General features: G+C 46.2%; 2 protein-coding genes across 13 annotated transcripts in view; both read right to left on the bottom strand.

Annotated features, from left to right (window-relative positions):
- TFIP11 (tuftelin interacting protein 11) overlaps positions 1 to 1,650 on the bottom strand; it is a 31,564-nt gene extending 29,914 nt beyond the window's left edge. For all 4 annotated transcript variants that reach the window (XR_007471640.1, XR_007471641.1, XR_007471642.1 and 1 more), the window contains exon 1: positions 1,328 to 1,650. The gene's annotated coding sequence lies outside the window, so the exon portion shown is untranslated. The remainder of the gene's footprint in view (positions 1 to 1,327) is intronic.
- A 124-nt stretch (positions 1,651 to 1,774) lies between these two features.
- Positions 1,775 to 16,122, bottom strand: part of TPST2 (tyrosylprotein sulfotransferase 2) — a 56,285-nt gene continuing 41,937 nt past the window's right edge. For 3 of the 9 annotated variants that reach the window (XM_049697818.1, XM_049697819.1, XM_033412708.2), the window contains 5 exons: positions 12,789 to 13,005; positions 7,420 to 7,470; positions 6,465 to 6,503; positions 3,850 to 3,898; positions 1,775 to 2,271 (listed from right to left, as the gene is read on the bottom strand). In XM_049697818.1, coding sequence (XP_049553775.1) covers positions 3,857 to 3,898; positions 6,465 to 6,503; positions 7,420 to 7,470; positions 12,789 to 13,005 — 349 coding nt within the window. In that variant the 3' untranslated portion in view covers positions 1,775 to 2,271; positions 3,850 to 3,856. Of the gene's footprint in view, positions 2,272 to 3,849; positions 3,899 to 6,464; positions 6,504 to 7,419; positions 10,467 to 12,788; positions 13,006 to 16,122 lie in introns of those variants that run through there. The other 6 variants (XM_004283778.4, XM_033412710.2, XM_049697820.1 and 3 more) reach the window with 5 other exon arrangements.

The following is a 16,122-nucleotide window of genomic DNA, read 5'->3' as shown; positions in this document are numbered from 1 at the left end:
CAAGTACCTTTTCTGGGACATTGACATTCTACAGTTGCACATGGCTTAGTCTTATTTTGAGTTTTGTTCAAAAAATATATATATCATGTCCTGAACTTGGCAGAATTGAAGATCCAGATCAACTGAGATTAGCAAATTTGGTTTCAAGTGTTTCTTACAGATGGTTTCTACCCTACTTATCTTCCAAGAATTTGTGACCAGTATCCTTAGATAGCAAGCTGGGACAAGGTTCTGCAGGCCTGGGACATTATCTGTAAAGCAGGCATCCTCAAAAGGACACAGGTGAGGTGAAGTGACACTGCACCAGCTCCAGGCATATCCCTTAGCTGCGTGGCATCTACTCTGGGGGAGCCCAGCCGCCATATAAGGAGTCTGCCTAACCATGCTACAAGGAAGTCCAGGCTCGCCGTGGGGAGAGGCGATAATGACGCCTCCAAATCCTCCAACCGTCCCCAGCCCAGGCACCAGACATGTGACTGCAGGAGCCTTCAGTGGACAGAAGCCCCAGCCACCATCTGACTGTGAGAACCACTGAGCTCACTCTAGTTAACTCCTAGAACTGAGAGATTCAACAATAAATGCTTTTAAGTCACGAAGCTGGGGGCTGTTGAGTCATGCAGCAATAGATGTGTAGAACAGTGAATGAGGCCGGATGTCTTCTGCTAACCCTTGAGGGGTGATCATGAGCTTCCTGTGTCCATGACTCCATCAACTACCCATCCCACCTCTGTCTCAAGACAAGGAGAGACAAGAGCTGCCTCACACTGCGGGCTCATCACACACCAGGCACCACAGCCCACGTCACCCATCGGCCCCTCCCAATAAACCCAGGAAGTTCTACCTTCCTCATTTTACAGATGAAGAAACAGGGGAGCAAACCACACAGCTGGTACTTCGGCCTGACTCCAAAACTCCATACCCCACGCCACTGTGAGTCACTACCTTCCCAAAGCCTCACTACTGTCATGAGAGCTAAGGCAAGGCAGTGTGGGTAAAACAGTTAACCCTTAAAAGATAACAAACTATTCTGGGCCTGGTTGATCCCTAAGCATTTGAGCAGCCAAAGATGAACTCAGCAGGCTTGGAGAGTTCCAACAAACCCTGCATGTGACCAAGGACCAGCCTGGACCAGCTCCTGGGAGCTCACCTCTGAGCCCTTGGGATGTCCTCACTAGAAGGAGTGCCTTTGAACACCTAGGACCCTGGACCACAACAGGCCATAGAGTCTATGTTAACAATGTGATTTATGGGGGGTCTTGGATCACACTGTATCATTTGACCTCTGGAAGGGCTGGAGACCAAGTAACTATGGTCAGTTGCTGCATACCTTTGTGACTGATGCCAAGTAAAAAATGCTGGACACTAAGCCTCAGGTGAGCCTTCCCGGCTGGCAATACTTCATACATGTTGTCACACATCGTTGGTGGGAGAATCAAGCGTGTCTGTGAGACTCCAGTGGGAGAGGACATCTGGGAGCTTGTGCCTGGGCTCTCCTGGACTCTGCCCTATGCGCCTTTTTCCCTTGCTGATCTTAATCCGTATCCTTTCGCTGTAATAAACCGTAACTGTGAGTCCACCAGGTTTTCTGAGTTCCGTTGAGTCCTTGTAGCTAATCGCCAAACCCAAGGGTGGCCTTGGGGCTCCCTGACACAGGAGTTCAGCTGCGCCCTTGTGTGGACCTATTCTCCAGCCTTTGTTCATCATCAATCCACCTGACAAAACTCGACATGGAAGAAAAAAATCTATTCACTCTGTAAAGTAAGGCACAGACAAATGAGTCCCTGTTCAGTTTATTCAAATAATATATATATATTTTTCTCTGTGAGTAAAACTGAGGAGGAATCAAAGAAAGTCTCATATATTAAATTCTTAAATAGATTCTTTGAATTCAAAAGTAAGGGTCAACAGGAGAGGCACGGGTGGTGGGCCTTGTCCCAGCAAACAAAGCCACCAAGGCAGTCCTGCAAATTAAGGAGGATGGCAAATCCATTTCTTAAAAAAAACTTCTCGAGGGGAATAATATAAAATACCTAAGTTTCAAAAGCCGGACTACCTCCACACTCTTGGTTCTCTACCCCAGACTATCCTAAGATAGAATGTTTCAAGGTTAAGTTTTCAATGATTCAGCTTTTGCAACCATATGCAAATACATTCCTCATGAGCAGTCCTGTTTCGGCGATTAATAGCAAGCAATATGCTTGGATTTGAGGTCCGATTTCCACTCAAATGCAAAGTTTCTTCTCTTCTGGCAACAAAGCCACTTGCAAAGATCTGAAAGGGGAGAAAAACGGGTGTTAGGCCCAGAGTCGCAATTCTGAAAGAGATCTTGTATATTTATATGTGCGATTGCAGGACAGATGGTCTTCATGCATTCATGTAAGCATGTGAGATTTTCTATAGCATCCAGATGGCTGGAGAGAATTTACCTTTAAAAATGTTTCTTGGGTCCTTACCCACATCTCAACCTGTCGCCACCTGACCTCAAAGATATCACTTTTCTGATTTATGAAGAGCAGATGGCAATGATTAGCTAAAGCACCCTGTCTCTGGGACCTCATCTAAAGAGTAAAGCGAGAAATAGATCTGGCTTTCGTCAACGAGAAGGTTCAGGATTCTACTAACGAACCTGCAGAAAGAGAGAGAGGGAAATCGAGTTGGGGAAAAACTTGGAAAAAGACTGCTTTCAACGTGAGACTTCTTAGGAATTAAACGGAAGTCCTGGATCTTAGCACAACTCAAGATGGGAATGCTGAGAGTCAGGGTGACTTTGTGTCTCCAGCCTTGTGGGCTGGTGCAAAGTGGATTTCAAGAAAAATGAAAAAATATGCTGATTATTTAAAAATAAGAAAAGGAAACTAAAAATCGACTAGAGGCTAGAAGCTCTTTTACAGTTTAAAAGAATAGGCCAGATACCCAGGCAAGTTGGTCCTGGCCTCTCTGACTCCCCCAGGTTTCCCTGAGCCTGATCAGAGAGGCTGGGGAGCATAAGGAAGTGAGCTCACTCGCTGGAGCCTTAACTCCAGGGCCCACGTCTGCCGCAAGGTCCCAGCGCTCCCACCCGGGCCGGCTCACTTCATCTCACGACCACCCTTGCAGGCGGACAGTGATGAATCCCATTCTCCAGATGGGGAAAACAGAGGCCAACAGAAGTTGAACCTCAAGTGAGTCCTTAAATCTTTGACTTCCCAAGTTCAGAACCTGTTTCCCTGCCCCTTGGCAAAACATGGATGGATAAATATGCACTTAAAATCGTTTGTGAAAAGCAAACTCTGGGGGAGATGACTTTCGGTGGCTCTGTGGCCTCAGGCCAATCAATGCCCTTCTCTGGGCCTTGGTTTTCTCCTCCATAAAATGGGACAGTCATGTCACCTGCCTCCCAGGGATGCTGAGGGTTAAAGGAGTAACACAGGAAGAGCACTCAGCCCAGTGCAGAAGGGGTTATTCTTAGACCAGAACTGCTTGCGACTATTATTACAACATTAATTGCTTTGGGCCAACCTGATGCTGTTTATAGAAGCTGGGTTGGCAGACAGCATTCTGTGCAAAATGGTTCTAGAATCCCCCCATCACACCTGTCCTCTGTACCCCCTCCCCAACGCCAGATAAACCTTTTTCTGGCTGGTTCAGCATTGATCCCTGCCCACACCCCTGATCCAGAGCTAGGAGACTAAGCCTTGATTCTATAAATAGCTCCCCAGGCTGGGGCCAGGGAAACCTCCTGATGGGGCTGGGTCAGCCCACCTTGGTGGCCACTCCTCCCCAGGGAGGCTCAGGAAGGACAAGCTTTTCAGAAAAGTGACTCCTGGGCTCAGAAGTGTCGGAAGGTCCCGGCAAAGTCCGCAGGCCTACCTGGAAATCATGAGCTTCCTAGGTGGGAAGAGGTGCTATTCTGGTTCACCTGGAGGAAGACAACACACAGAGGAAGGGTCACAGTCAAGTGGTGGTACCAGGGCCTCACTGCCCTGAGGTTCAGCCCTCAGCATCACTGAATCGGGCACACTCCCTCACCGAATAGCTGCCGCACACCTACTATGTGCCGGGCGCTGGGGCTACTGTGGACATGATAGACCCTATCCTATCCCCACCCAGCTCACATTCTAGGGGGAGAGCCTGCTCAACAAACACATCCGTAAGACACTATTAAGTCCAGGCAATACAATGGGCTGATGTGAGTGACTGGTGTTGGGGCTCCTTCAGATAAAGTGGTTCGGAGAGGCCACTACAGGGCGATGACATTTAAGGTGGAGTGTAATGAAAAACCTACATGTGTTTGCCCTTGGGTTCCTGGCACCAAGCTCCTAGAACCCTTGGAATCTCCCTAGAGAGAAAAAGCATCTTTTGTATGCAAATGAGATGACTGGTGGCTGGGGGCCCCCGGGCTTCAGGATGTGGGCTTGTTTACCAAAAAGGCTAAGGCATGATTAAAGGGTTGGAAATTTCAGCGCCCTCCACCCCAACCTCTGGGGAAGGGAGGAGGCTGGAGGTTAATAACCAACAGCCAATGATTTAATCAACCATGCCTCCTTAATGAAACCTCCATAAAATGAAACCTCCATAAAATGAAACCTCCATAAAAATCCATAAGTGATAGGGTTCAGGGAGTCGGGGTGGGCGATCACAGGGAGGTGCCGGGAGGGTGGTGCCCCCAGAGGGGGCATGGGAGCTCCACGCCCCTTCCCCCATACCTCGCCCTACACATCTCTTCCACTGGGCTGTTCCTGAGTTACAGCCTTTATGATAAGCTGGTGATCTAGGAAGTAAAGTGTTTTCCTGAGTCCTGTGTGTTGTTCTAGTGAATTACCAAACCTGAGTGGGGGTGGGGCATGGGGACCCCACAAATGTGTAGTTGGCTGGGCAGAAAGGTAGGTAGCCTGGGCATCTGAAGTGGGGGCAGTTTTGTGGGACTGGGCCCTTAACCTGTGGGGTCAGAGGCTATCTCCGGAAATCAGTGTCAGAATTGAACTAAATTACGCAACACCTAGTTGGTGTCCAGATAATCAGAGAATTAGTTGTTGGTGTTGGAAAACACCCCATAAGCAAAGAGCTAAAAGATGAAAATGAAGCCGGCCATGCACGGATGTGGGTAGAAAAGCATTCCCAGCAGAGGGATTAGCAAAGCCCTGGAAAGGAGAGGGTGTTTGGAGTTTAGGGATTGAGTATACATTTTTGCATGAGTTGCCATTCTAACGTGTGAGCAGCTTTGTTTTGCTTGCTTCCTATCTTCCTATTTTTGGGGTTTCACGATTACCATTTTGGATGGCTACATAATATTCTATACAATGTACACACCACCATTACTCAACTGTTGCCCTAAGATTGTTTCCAAGTTTTGCAATATCCTGCAGGAGATCACGTGCACAGCGGAGGAGAAAAGGGCAGAAAGTAGGGGTTTGATGTAATTTGTGGGGCAGCTCTCCAGAAGGTGGGACTGCTCACGATGACAGAGCATATGCTATTCCTCTACATTTTGCTCCTAAGAGAGCAAAAAACAGTCCCAGGCCAGCTTGAATACGCCACACAGTGCAAGAGAGTGTAAACTGGTCCAACTCTTCTGTAAAGCAATTTTAACCTTGTAGTTCAAGAGTCTCAAAAAAGACCCTCCCATGGGGAATTCCCTGGCGGTCCAGTGGTTAAGAATCCACGATTCCACTGCAAGGGGCACGGGTATGATTCCTGGTCCAGGAACTAAGATCCCACATGCCGCACAGCCAAAAAAAAAAGACCCTCCCATCCTCTGATTCCACTCCTTAAAAATATATCTGGGGACTTCCCTGGTGGTGCAGTGGTTAAGAATCCACCTGCCAATGCAGGAGACACCGGTTTGAGCCCTGGTCTGGGAGGATCCCACATGCCGCGGAGCAACTAAGCCCGTGTGCCACAACTACTGAGCATGCGCTCTAGAGACTGTGAGCCACAACTCTACGGAGCCCGAGTGCCACAACTACTGAAGCCTGTGAGCCTAGAGCCTGTGCTCCGCAACAAGAGAAGCCACCGCAATGAGAAGCCCGCGCACCACAACGAAGAGTAGCCCCTGCTCGCTGCAACTAGAGAAAGCCCATGCGCAGCAATGAAAACCCAATGCAACCAAAAATAAATAAATTTATATAAAAAATTGTATTCGAAGGGAACAATTCCATAGAGGCCCCCCCAGCCCTCGCCCCACAGAAGAGAGGCAAAATCAGGATGATAGGTGCATGACATCATTTGAAATATTGCAAAATATTGCAAAAGTTACATAGGGCAACAGTTAAGTAATTGGTGACACATAATGCATTCCAGAGAAAACTATGTAGCCATCGAAATGGCCACGTGAGACCCCCAAGATGGAAAAACAGTAAGAAAGTAAAACGAAGCAGCTCATACAATGGAATTGCAAGGAACATAAAAATGCATATCCAGGTGGGCAAAAAAAAGACTGCATGTAAAAATGAAAAGAGTTTCAGATTGTGGCTAATTCCCCTTACCCCACTTCTGTTTGTTGTTCTTGTTACATCCTCTTTGGGCTAAAACAAATAACAGATTAGTGCTGATTAAGTCTGGCAATATTTTTTCACAGTGGCAAGAGATGGGTTTCTGATTCCCACAAAGGGAGTGTGGACTCATCCCCAAAGGACCAAAATCTCATTGACTGACCCATGAGAGTCTTGTGAGTTTGATGATTAAACTGGGGATTAGCGTAGGGTGACCCCACCCTTTCCTGGCCAAGTTAAATAAAACACACACACAAACTGAAACTACTGATTGTAGCATCACCACCCTTCATTTAAAAAGGAGCACTTTGGTACCAAAAGGAGGATGCTACGTCAGTCCTGGGAGCGGTACGTCTTGACAAGATTCAGGGACAGCCTCCATGGACACGCCCAGGATGCATGGGAGGCCAGCCTGTGGGGATGCGTGTGGGGACACAGGACTGTATTATGTCTACTTTTGCACACATACCTGCATCACATGACCCTCATTTTTTGGTAGACTGGTGAAATTTTTGTGCCGGGCTGGGAACTGCCACTTCATACTTTTTTCTTTTGGCCACACAGTGCGGCACGCAGAACTTCCCTGACCAGGGATCAAACCCACACCCCTGCAGTGAAAACATGGAATCCTAACCACTGGACCTCCAGGGAAGTCCAGGAACTGCCACTTTAAATGAAGCTGAATTTAAGGCTAGAGGCAGAAAGTTTGACAGAAAGTCCCACTAAGTTCCTCCAACTGCTTTCAAGCCAGGGGACAAGGAAGGGACTCAGGCTGAAGGGCTACTGAGATGTCGCTCCAGGTGGATCAGACACTTGAGAGCCTCTGACCGGAATCCCACCCCCATCCAATTTTCTGATGGACAAACCATCAACCATATGAGAGAAGTGAAGTGTTCAAGGGCACAGAGGAAGCTAGTGGTGACGCAGAATTCCCCCTGGGGTTTCTGACCTGAAGATAGCCTTTCAGATTAGCTGGAGTTTTATAGTCCCCTTTCAAGACCTAGGAAAGAAAAAATTATCGCTATTGTAGAAATGATCAAAAAATAAAATTTAGTCCATCATTTGCACACCCACCCATCCATCCGGGTACCCACCCATCCACCCTCCCATCTATCTACCTCTCCATCCACCCACACCCCCCCATCCACCCTCCCATCCACGCCCCCCATCTACCCTCCCGTCCACCTATCCACCCATCTACACACCTATCCATCCATCCACCCAACCCACCCATCCACTTATCCACCTGCTCATCCATGCATCCATCCAACAAACATGTATTAATAAGCTCCTCTTATTCCGGCATTATTCTAAGCTCGGGGGTGGGGAGGGGGTTGGGGGCCATTACAACACTGCCCAGACAATTAGAAGTCCCATCCTCCTGGAGCTTCCGTTCTGGAGTGGGGAGGGCCAGACAATCCACAAGTGACAACAAACACAATTAAACAAGAACATATCAAACCATGGGAAGTACTACAAGGAAAGTACGTGATTAGGAGTGCCCAGGGGCTTCTTCTGAATGGGTGGTCAGAAAGGGCCCCTTGGAACGCATGGCCTTTGTGCTGAGACCTGAGTGACAAGGAAATCCTGCCAGGCTACGCTCTGAAGGAGAAGCATTCCAGCCAGAGGGCACAGAGAGGACAAAGGCCCTGAGGTGGGAACCAGAAAATTCCAGGCCTTTCCAATATCTCTCGAAATACAAGGCACTGGATAGACCAGCACTGTCCAATAGAATATAATGTGAACCTAGTCTGTAATTTAAAATTTTCTAGTAGCCACATTTAAAAACAAAGTGAAACAGGTGAAATTAATTCTAGTGGTTTTTTTTTTTTTTTTTTTTGGCCACACTGCGCAGCTTGTGGGATCTCAGTTCCCCAACCAGGGATGGAACCTGGACCCTCAGCAGTGAAAGCGTGGAGTCCTTACCACCGGACCTACAGGGAATTCCCTACAGTGGTATTTTTTATTTAACCTGATATAGCTAAAATATTAATACTTCAACATGTAATTGATGGGGTTCAGGGCAGGTCGCCCCCAAATCTACCACTTTGGCATATTCATTATTTTGAATTAAAGTTATTTAAGAAACAGCCGGTGCCAGAAGGACACTCTGACCCTCCTTAGTGCCCTTGAGAGCAGGGAATAAATCTCCCAGGTGAAAGGTACCCTCCCCGCAACAGGAGGTAGAGAGCCATCCTTATCACCAGAGATGGAGAAATCAGGGCCAAAAGGGCTGTGTACACAAACCTTGTTACTTCTTCAGTAATTTACTACCCCAAGCCCAGATGTCTTTGTCTTATCAGTACTTCACAAATGTATTCTTTCTTCGTCTAAAAGGTATGAAAGATGCCTGCTTTGGCCCCTTCTTATGAATCTCCTATTTTTATGAGCCCCTGTATGTACGATATTAAATTTGTTTTGTCTCCTATTAATCTGTCTTATGTCAATTTCATTATCAGACCAGCCAAAGAACCTAGAAGGGAAAAAGGGAAAAGTTTTCCTTCCCTCTGTAATCAACATAAAAATGATTAAGGAGAAGTTTTACATGCTTTTTGGGGGTACGAGGACCTCAAAATCCAGTGTGTGTTTCACACTTACACGGCACCTTTCAATTTGGACTCATCACATTTCACTGGTCACATTTCAGTGGCCACACAAGCCTAGTGGCTGTAATGAACAGCACAGGTACAGACAGTTTCATTAGCACTGGGATCATTTCAGAACTGAGTGTACTGCCTAGGATCCAGTACAGGAACATTCTGTGCCTTCAGTATACACACACACACACACACACACACACACACACACACACACACACACACACGCACACACACCCTTGTGGCTTTCAACGAGGGGACTTATCTTTGTAGTTACAGCAAAACCACTGTAAAGACTAAATAAGGTGTCTGGCACTTGTTAAAACTTGTGGAACCCCCAAGGAGTAAAGCTCTTTTGTTTTTCCTTTTTTTGCTTTCTTGATTTTATTTTAAAAGTACACAGGGTCACAAAACTAGAGCAAGTTTTTGGCTTTTTTTAAACCAAATTTAGTTCTTACAAATGTAAAAATCTGCCCCGTTGGATATTTAAGCCAGAAACTTGAAATACAAAAAATCACTTTTGAAAGTGACCCTATCAATTCTCTACTTGCATAGATAGATGAAGTGTCAAAATATTTCTTCTCAGTAGTACAAATATATTTGTCACAAAAATTCACAGTTAGGGATGAGAATAAGTGAATCAGGGAATTGTGGTTCTCTTAACACTTGTGTCATTAAATAAATTAGTAGAAAACAGTTTTTCTTTGGGGAGTAAACCTCTTTGGAAGAAACCCAGAGACATCTTCTGTTTTAAATAAACAACAGAGCTCCAAACAGCTGTTCCTACCCATCACTGCTCATCAGAATTTTTTTTATACAACACCCAAGGTCAGGTCTTACTCTGGGAGCTTCTGACCCATAGTCCAGGACCTGCCAGGGGCCTCTGCCTTTTAGAGGGACTTCAGAAGAGCTGGGCCCCTGGCTAAAAAAGCAGGTAAGGAGAGGCCAGCTTTCTCTGATGCCCTCATCCTGTCCCAGCCACCCCTTCTGAGAAGCATTTGGGGGCTGGATTTCAAGGTCATCACCAGTTGCTGCTGCTTTTTTAATCCCGTTAATGAATTTTAAAAAATAATAAATTTATTTATTTATTTTTGGCTGTGTTGGGTCTTCATTGCTGCGCGCGGGCTTTCTCTAGTTGCAGTGAGCAGGGGGCTTCTCTTCGCTCCAGTGCGCGGGCTTCTCATTGCGGTGGCTTCTCTTGTCGTGGAGCACGTGCTCTAGGCACGCAGGCTTCAGTAGTTGTGGCGCACGGGCTCTAGAGCGCAGGCTCAGTAGTTGTGGCGCACGGGCTTAGTTGCTCTGCAGCATTTGGGATCTTCCCGGACCAGGGCTCAAGCCTGTGTCCCCTGCATTGGCAGGTGGATTCTTAACCACTGCGCCACCAGGGACGTCCCTAATCCTGTTAATGAATTTTTTATTATGAAATATAGCATATATACAGGAAAGTATATAAAGCACCTAAGTACAGTTTAAAGAATGATAACTATTATTAAATAGTAAACATTGAAATGAATAATATTTAAAACAAAAATAATAAAATCATAAAAATAAGCCACATCCAGGTTGCCAACACCCACGCTCTCCATGCACTCTGGGTATCTACCTTGGATCCCTGCGTATTTCCACAAGTAGATGTTTACAAAATCAACTAATGTCGGGGGAAGAGGAAGTAATGAGACCTATAGATGGGCTTGCATTTCAAGGACAAGGGCAGAGCTGCCTACGCTCAGTGTTAGTAAATTCTCTCCGTTAAAAAGAAAGCTTGCAGGAATTCCCTGGTGGTCCAGTGGTTAAGACTCCACACTTCCAATGCAGGCAACACGGGTTCAAGCCCTGATCAGGGAACTAAGATCCCACATGGCGCACGGCGTGGCCAAAAAATAGAAAAAGAAAGAGTGAGAGAGAGAGAGAAAGAGAAAGAGAGAGAGAGAGAGAGAGAGAAAGCTTGCACGTGTTAAGGACTTGTTGGCATCAAATGGAGTCTTTCTCCTTGAGTCCACTGAAGAATTAAAGGAGAATAAAGAGTAATGACTCTCTCCCTTTCTGATTCAATACAAGAACTGTTGGGTTGGGAGCAGGGGAGGTGAAATCGGTGAAGGGGGTCAAGATAATATAAAATAAACAAGCCACAGGGATGTAATGTACAGCACGGTGATTATAGTCGGTAATATTGTACTGCATATGTTGTAAATTTGTACAGTGACAGACAGTGGGTAACTAGACTCAAATTGTAGTGATCGTTTTGCCATGTGCACAAATATCAAATTGTTCTGTCATACACCTGAAACTACAATAATATAATAAGTCAGTTATAAGGCAATAAGAGAAAGAAAAAAAAGAACTGTTTACTTTCTAAAATCAGCACGTGCTCAGAAATGCCAAACTCGGGCTTCCCTGGTGGCGCAGTGGTAAAGAATCCGCCTGCCAGTGCAGGGGACACGGGTTCGAGCCCCGGTCCAGGAAGATCCCACATGCCGCGGAGCAACTAAGCCTGTGCGCAACAACTACTGAGCCTGCGCTCTAGAGCCTGTGAGCCACAACTACTGAAGCCCATGTGCCACAACTACTGAAGCCCGTGCGCCTACAGCCCGTGCTCCGCAACAAGAGAAGCCACCACAATGAGAAGCCCGTGCACCGCAAGAAGAGTATCCCCTGCTCACTGCAACTAGAGAAAGCCTGCGCGCAGCAATGAAGACCCAATGCAGCCAAAAATAAATAAATTAAATAAATAAATTTAAGATGCGTGCCTTTTCTTCTCTAGTTCAACAGACCAAACACAAAGTAGTTCTCTGAAAGTAGAATCAGAGGACTTTAGAATTAATTTTTTAAAAAAAAGAGAAAAAAAGAAATGCCAAACTCAGCTTAAATTAAAACTCTGGGTCTCAATGACATAAGGGGTAGGAGGGCTCTTCCTCAGGCCTGGGTCCCATGTTCAGATATTTTCATTAACTTCGTGTCTCTGAGGAAGTCAGAACACAGCAACCAGAGTAAAGGAGAAGTGACAGTGACATGTAAATAATATCGACTTGGTAACTGTTCCACACCCAGGATTAGCCTACTTCTATGCTCCAAAAACATCTTCTCAGAGTCATTTCCCCTTGACCACCTACACTAAGGAGAACTTCAAAAGTAATTTAAACCACCCTAAACTTACATTTGTCTGAGAAGTAAATATTAAACCTTATGGGGGCAGGGACTTCCCCGGCGGTCCAGTGGTTAAGACTCTGTGCTTCCACTGCAGGGGACATGGTTTCGATCCCTGGTTGGGGAATTAAGATCCCACATGCCTCGAGGCAGGGCCAAAAATAAATAAATAAAATTAAAAATTAACCCTTACGGGGCAATAAAGGGGCCTATCGCTGATTTATTCACAGCCCGTCCCAACAGAGACTTGAAGTGCTTTACAAACAGACGGACAAACAGCCAGGGAAGCAGGGGGAAAAGGGCAAATCAAAGTAGAGAAATAGGATGGACTTAGCGCACGAATGGGCCTGCCGTGAGATGCTCTACAGTGTGAGAGGCAGGCTACCAGTTGGTTTTGAGCTTCCTTGTGGCCCAAGCAAAAATGGAAATACAAGCAGCCATACGAATCACCGTGTCCCTGAGACAGAAACAGACCAGCTGCATAGGAATCGAGAAGCTAAGTGTTTTCTGGGGTAGCTGGAGCCTCCACCCCCACCACAGCCTGAGCACGCATCTCCCCGTGTGCATGTGCACTCACCCGGTGTGTGTTGTTGATGACGATGGGATCGGGGTTGCCGTAGTTGGGCGGGTTTGCATAGGGGTCATAGCCAAGCCGAGCCAGCATGGGGGCGATGTGGGCCATGTCCCTCAACACATCCCCAGGGATGTGGCCAGTCCACTTGGAGAGAGCTTCCAGGTTCACGGGCTTGATGACCTGGTCTGTGGATCGCTCGATCCTGGGGAGAGAGGACGGGCTGGACGGGGCACGGGCAGACCCAGGTGGTGCTCAGGTGGGCTCCCTGCTCAGGGACTCTGGGGCAGCAGGAAAGGTTGGGGGGACTGGTCCCCAGGGCCCACTCGGCTCTTATCAAGTATAAGAATGTGGGCAAGTCATATGGCCTCCTCATACCTGCTCTGTACAATGGGGATAAAAGCATGGGGTGGGAAGCTGGGAGAAAGGGCTAGACAAGGCACACCACTTCAGTGGTGTTGAAATTCTGCTTCCTTGACCTCTCTGACTTTTTAAAAATTACCTTTTATTTATATGACTAAGATGAGTATTTTGTTCTTGAGAAGTAATTCGAAGACACAAATGGTAAGGCGAATAGCCCCTGGGGTCACCACTCTGAGTCCTTCAGCTCCCTACAGGGACCTGACCACAGCATTCTGAAGCGTACCCTACCAATCTGTTTTCTGTACTTTTAAAAACAGAGTGGCTAAGCGCAGACTCAGGGGCCAGACTGCCTGGGTGCAGATGCCAGCTCTACCAACGCTGGCTGTGTGGCCTTGGGAGACTGACTGAACCTCTCTGAGCCTCAGTGTCCTCACCTGTAAAATGGGAATCATAATAGTACTTACCTCACGGGGCTGTTCTGAGGAGTAAATGAGTTAATAATAAAAGAGTATCTGGTACATTTTAAGGTCTCAGTGTTAGCTCTCTCTTTCTCTCTCTCCCACACATATACACACTGAAAATCTGTGGTTTTGCTTGCAGATTTAAAAACAGAAATTATATACTATACATAGTACTGGTTTATAGGTGGGGTGTTTTTTTTTTCCCTGCTCTCTCAATACCTCATTCTTTTTCCATTCCCCTAAAGATGGATATTTACGTTGTTTCCATTTTGCTGTTAGGATGAAACAGTCATCGTCTTATATTTGCTTCCTTGCTCTCCCATCCAACAGGGTTACCAAGCTGTGTGAGTCCTGATGATCTTATCAATTATAGTTCAGAGGCTTTACAGGATACAGGGTGGGGAACTCCTAGGATCGAGGACCTATTTCTAGATGCTTCCATCCCAACTAAGAGATAACTTGGGAACAAAGAACAGAAGCAAACAGATGGAGCAAAAGGAAGATGGGGAGGGGGGGTGAGGGGAACTGGGGAGGGGAGAGGGTGTGGACTGGTGGGGAGGGCATGGATCTGGAGTCTGAAGACCCGGATTTAAATCTCAACTCTAGCCAGTGTGTCAAAAAATCACAAATACGGTTCTAGGTATTTTCACCATAAACGTCTTCACTGTAAGCAGTTTCACCCCACAATTGGCCATAAGGCCATTCTGCCATAAAGGATAAAATCGCTGGCTGACAGCTACATTACACGAGAAAATGATAACATATCAGTTTCTGCAAATCCTTCGGTGAGCTAATCTAAGCCAGATTCTGTTAGAATTTTCACCGTTGTCAAGACACATCAGGGAGCCAGTAACCATTCCTTTCTGAGGGGACAGGAGGAGCTTGGTTCGTCTTTTGCCTCTTTTTTCTTTTAATTGAAGTATTTACAATGTTGTGTTAGTTTCTGGTATGCAGCAAAGTGATTCAGTTATACATACGTGTGTGTGTGTGTGTGTGTGTGTATTCTTTTTCATATTCTTTTCCATTACGGTTATTACAGGATATTGAATATAGTTACCTGTGCTATGCTGTAGGTCCCTGTTGTTTACCTATTTTATATACAGTAGTGTGTATCTATTAATCCCAAACTCCCAATCCATCCCTCCCCTACACCCTTTCCCCTTTGGTAATCCTAAATTTGTTTTCTACACCTGTGAGTTTGTTTCTTTTTCATGAATTAAGTTCATTTGTGTCATATTTTAGATCCCACATATAAGTGATATCAGACGGTATTTACCTTTCTCCGTCTGACTTAATTCACTTAGTATGATAATCTCTAGGTCCATCCATGTGGCTGCAAATGGCGTTATTTCATTCTTTTTTGTGGCTGAGTACCATTCTATTGTATATACGCCTCATCTCCTTTATCCATTCATCTGTCGATGGACACACGCTACTTCCATGTCTTGGCTACTGTGAGTAGTGCTGATATGAACATGGCCTCCAATGTCTAATACTGTGTGATAAATCTGGCAAAGATGGCAGAAGAGAGAAAGCAAGTGTATCTAAATTAGCTAAAGAATCATCATTAATGCTCTCGAAGGCAGCTGTCCCTTTCCTATGAACCACAGCTCAGTAACCTTTTGGTTTTGACAGGTGGGAGGGATAACTGTGCTCAATGAAGTATTTGCAGAAACTGATATATTATCATTTCCCAGAGTAATGAAACCAGAACTGTCAATCAACCAGTGATTTCATCTTTTATAACAAAACGCTTGTTGCGAAGATGTTTACAGTGGACATACCAGACACGATCAAACATGTGCCTGGCCTTTGCCACAAGCCTTGTGTCTCCAGGACTTCACAGGACAGAAATCACATAGATACATCCCAGAACTTGGATGGGAGCCAGGCTTGATACAAGTCAATAAACAAAGTGTCCAAAAACAGATGTTAAATAGAATATGGTAATCGTGTAGTGGAATATTATGCAGCCATTCAAAATGATGTCACTGCAGAGTGCTGGGGGCCATGGGCAAGCATCCCAAATACAAGGTGAAGAAAGGTTACACAGGAACATGACTAGCAGGACTCCAGTTTTATCAATATACACTGATCAAGGACCAGCAAGCCACAAATCAAAATCTGGGTGTTGGGATTATGGGTGGTTTTTCTTTCCTGTTTTATGTATTTTCCCAATTTCCTGCAATCAGGATGTATTCCTTTGGTCATCTGATGTCTTGTCATGATGATTTACAAAAATCCCGGCTCCAGCACCAACTGGTGGGGGTACCCAGCCCATGGGCACTTCGCTGCCAGGAGCTGCTGAGAGCCTCCCGCTCTGCTCAGGGATCAGGAGCTCTTGGGGGCAGAGCCTGGGAGGGTCCAGCCATGAAAGAAATGGGAGGCGTTGTCCCAGGAAGGACCGCCCTTCCACTGGGCTGTTAAAGATGCTTGCAACTGACCAGGATGGAGACATGGGGATGGCACACTCTGGTGCTGCACTGTCTCAGGAAAGGGACAGCCTCCTCAAAGGA

Source organism: Orcinus orca, chromosome 15 (genome assembly GCF_937001465.1).
Source record: "Orcinus orca chromosome 15, mOrcOrc1.1, whole genome shotgun sequence".
Lineage (NCBI taxonomy): Eukaryota > Metazoa > Chordata > Mammalia > Artiodactyla > Delphinidae > Orcinus > Orcinus orca.
This window is presented reverse-complemented; position numbering and strand designations above follow the sequence as displayed.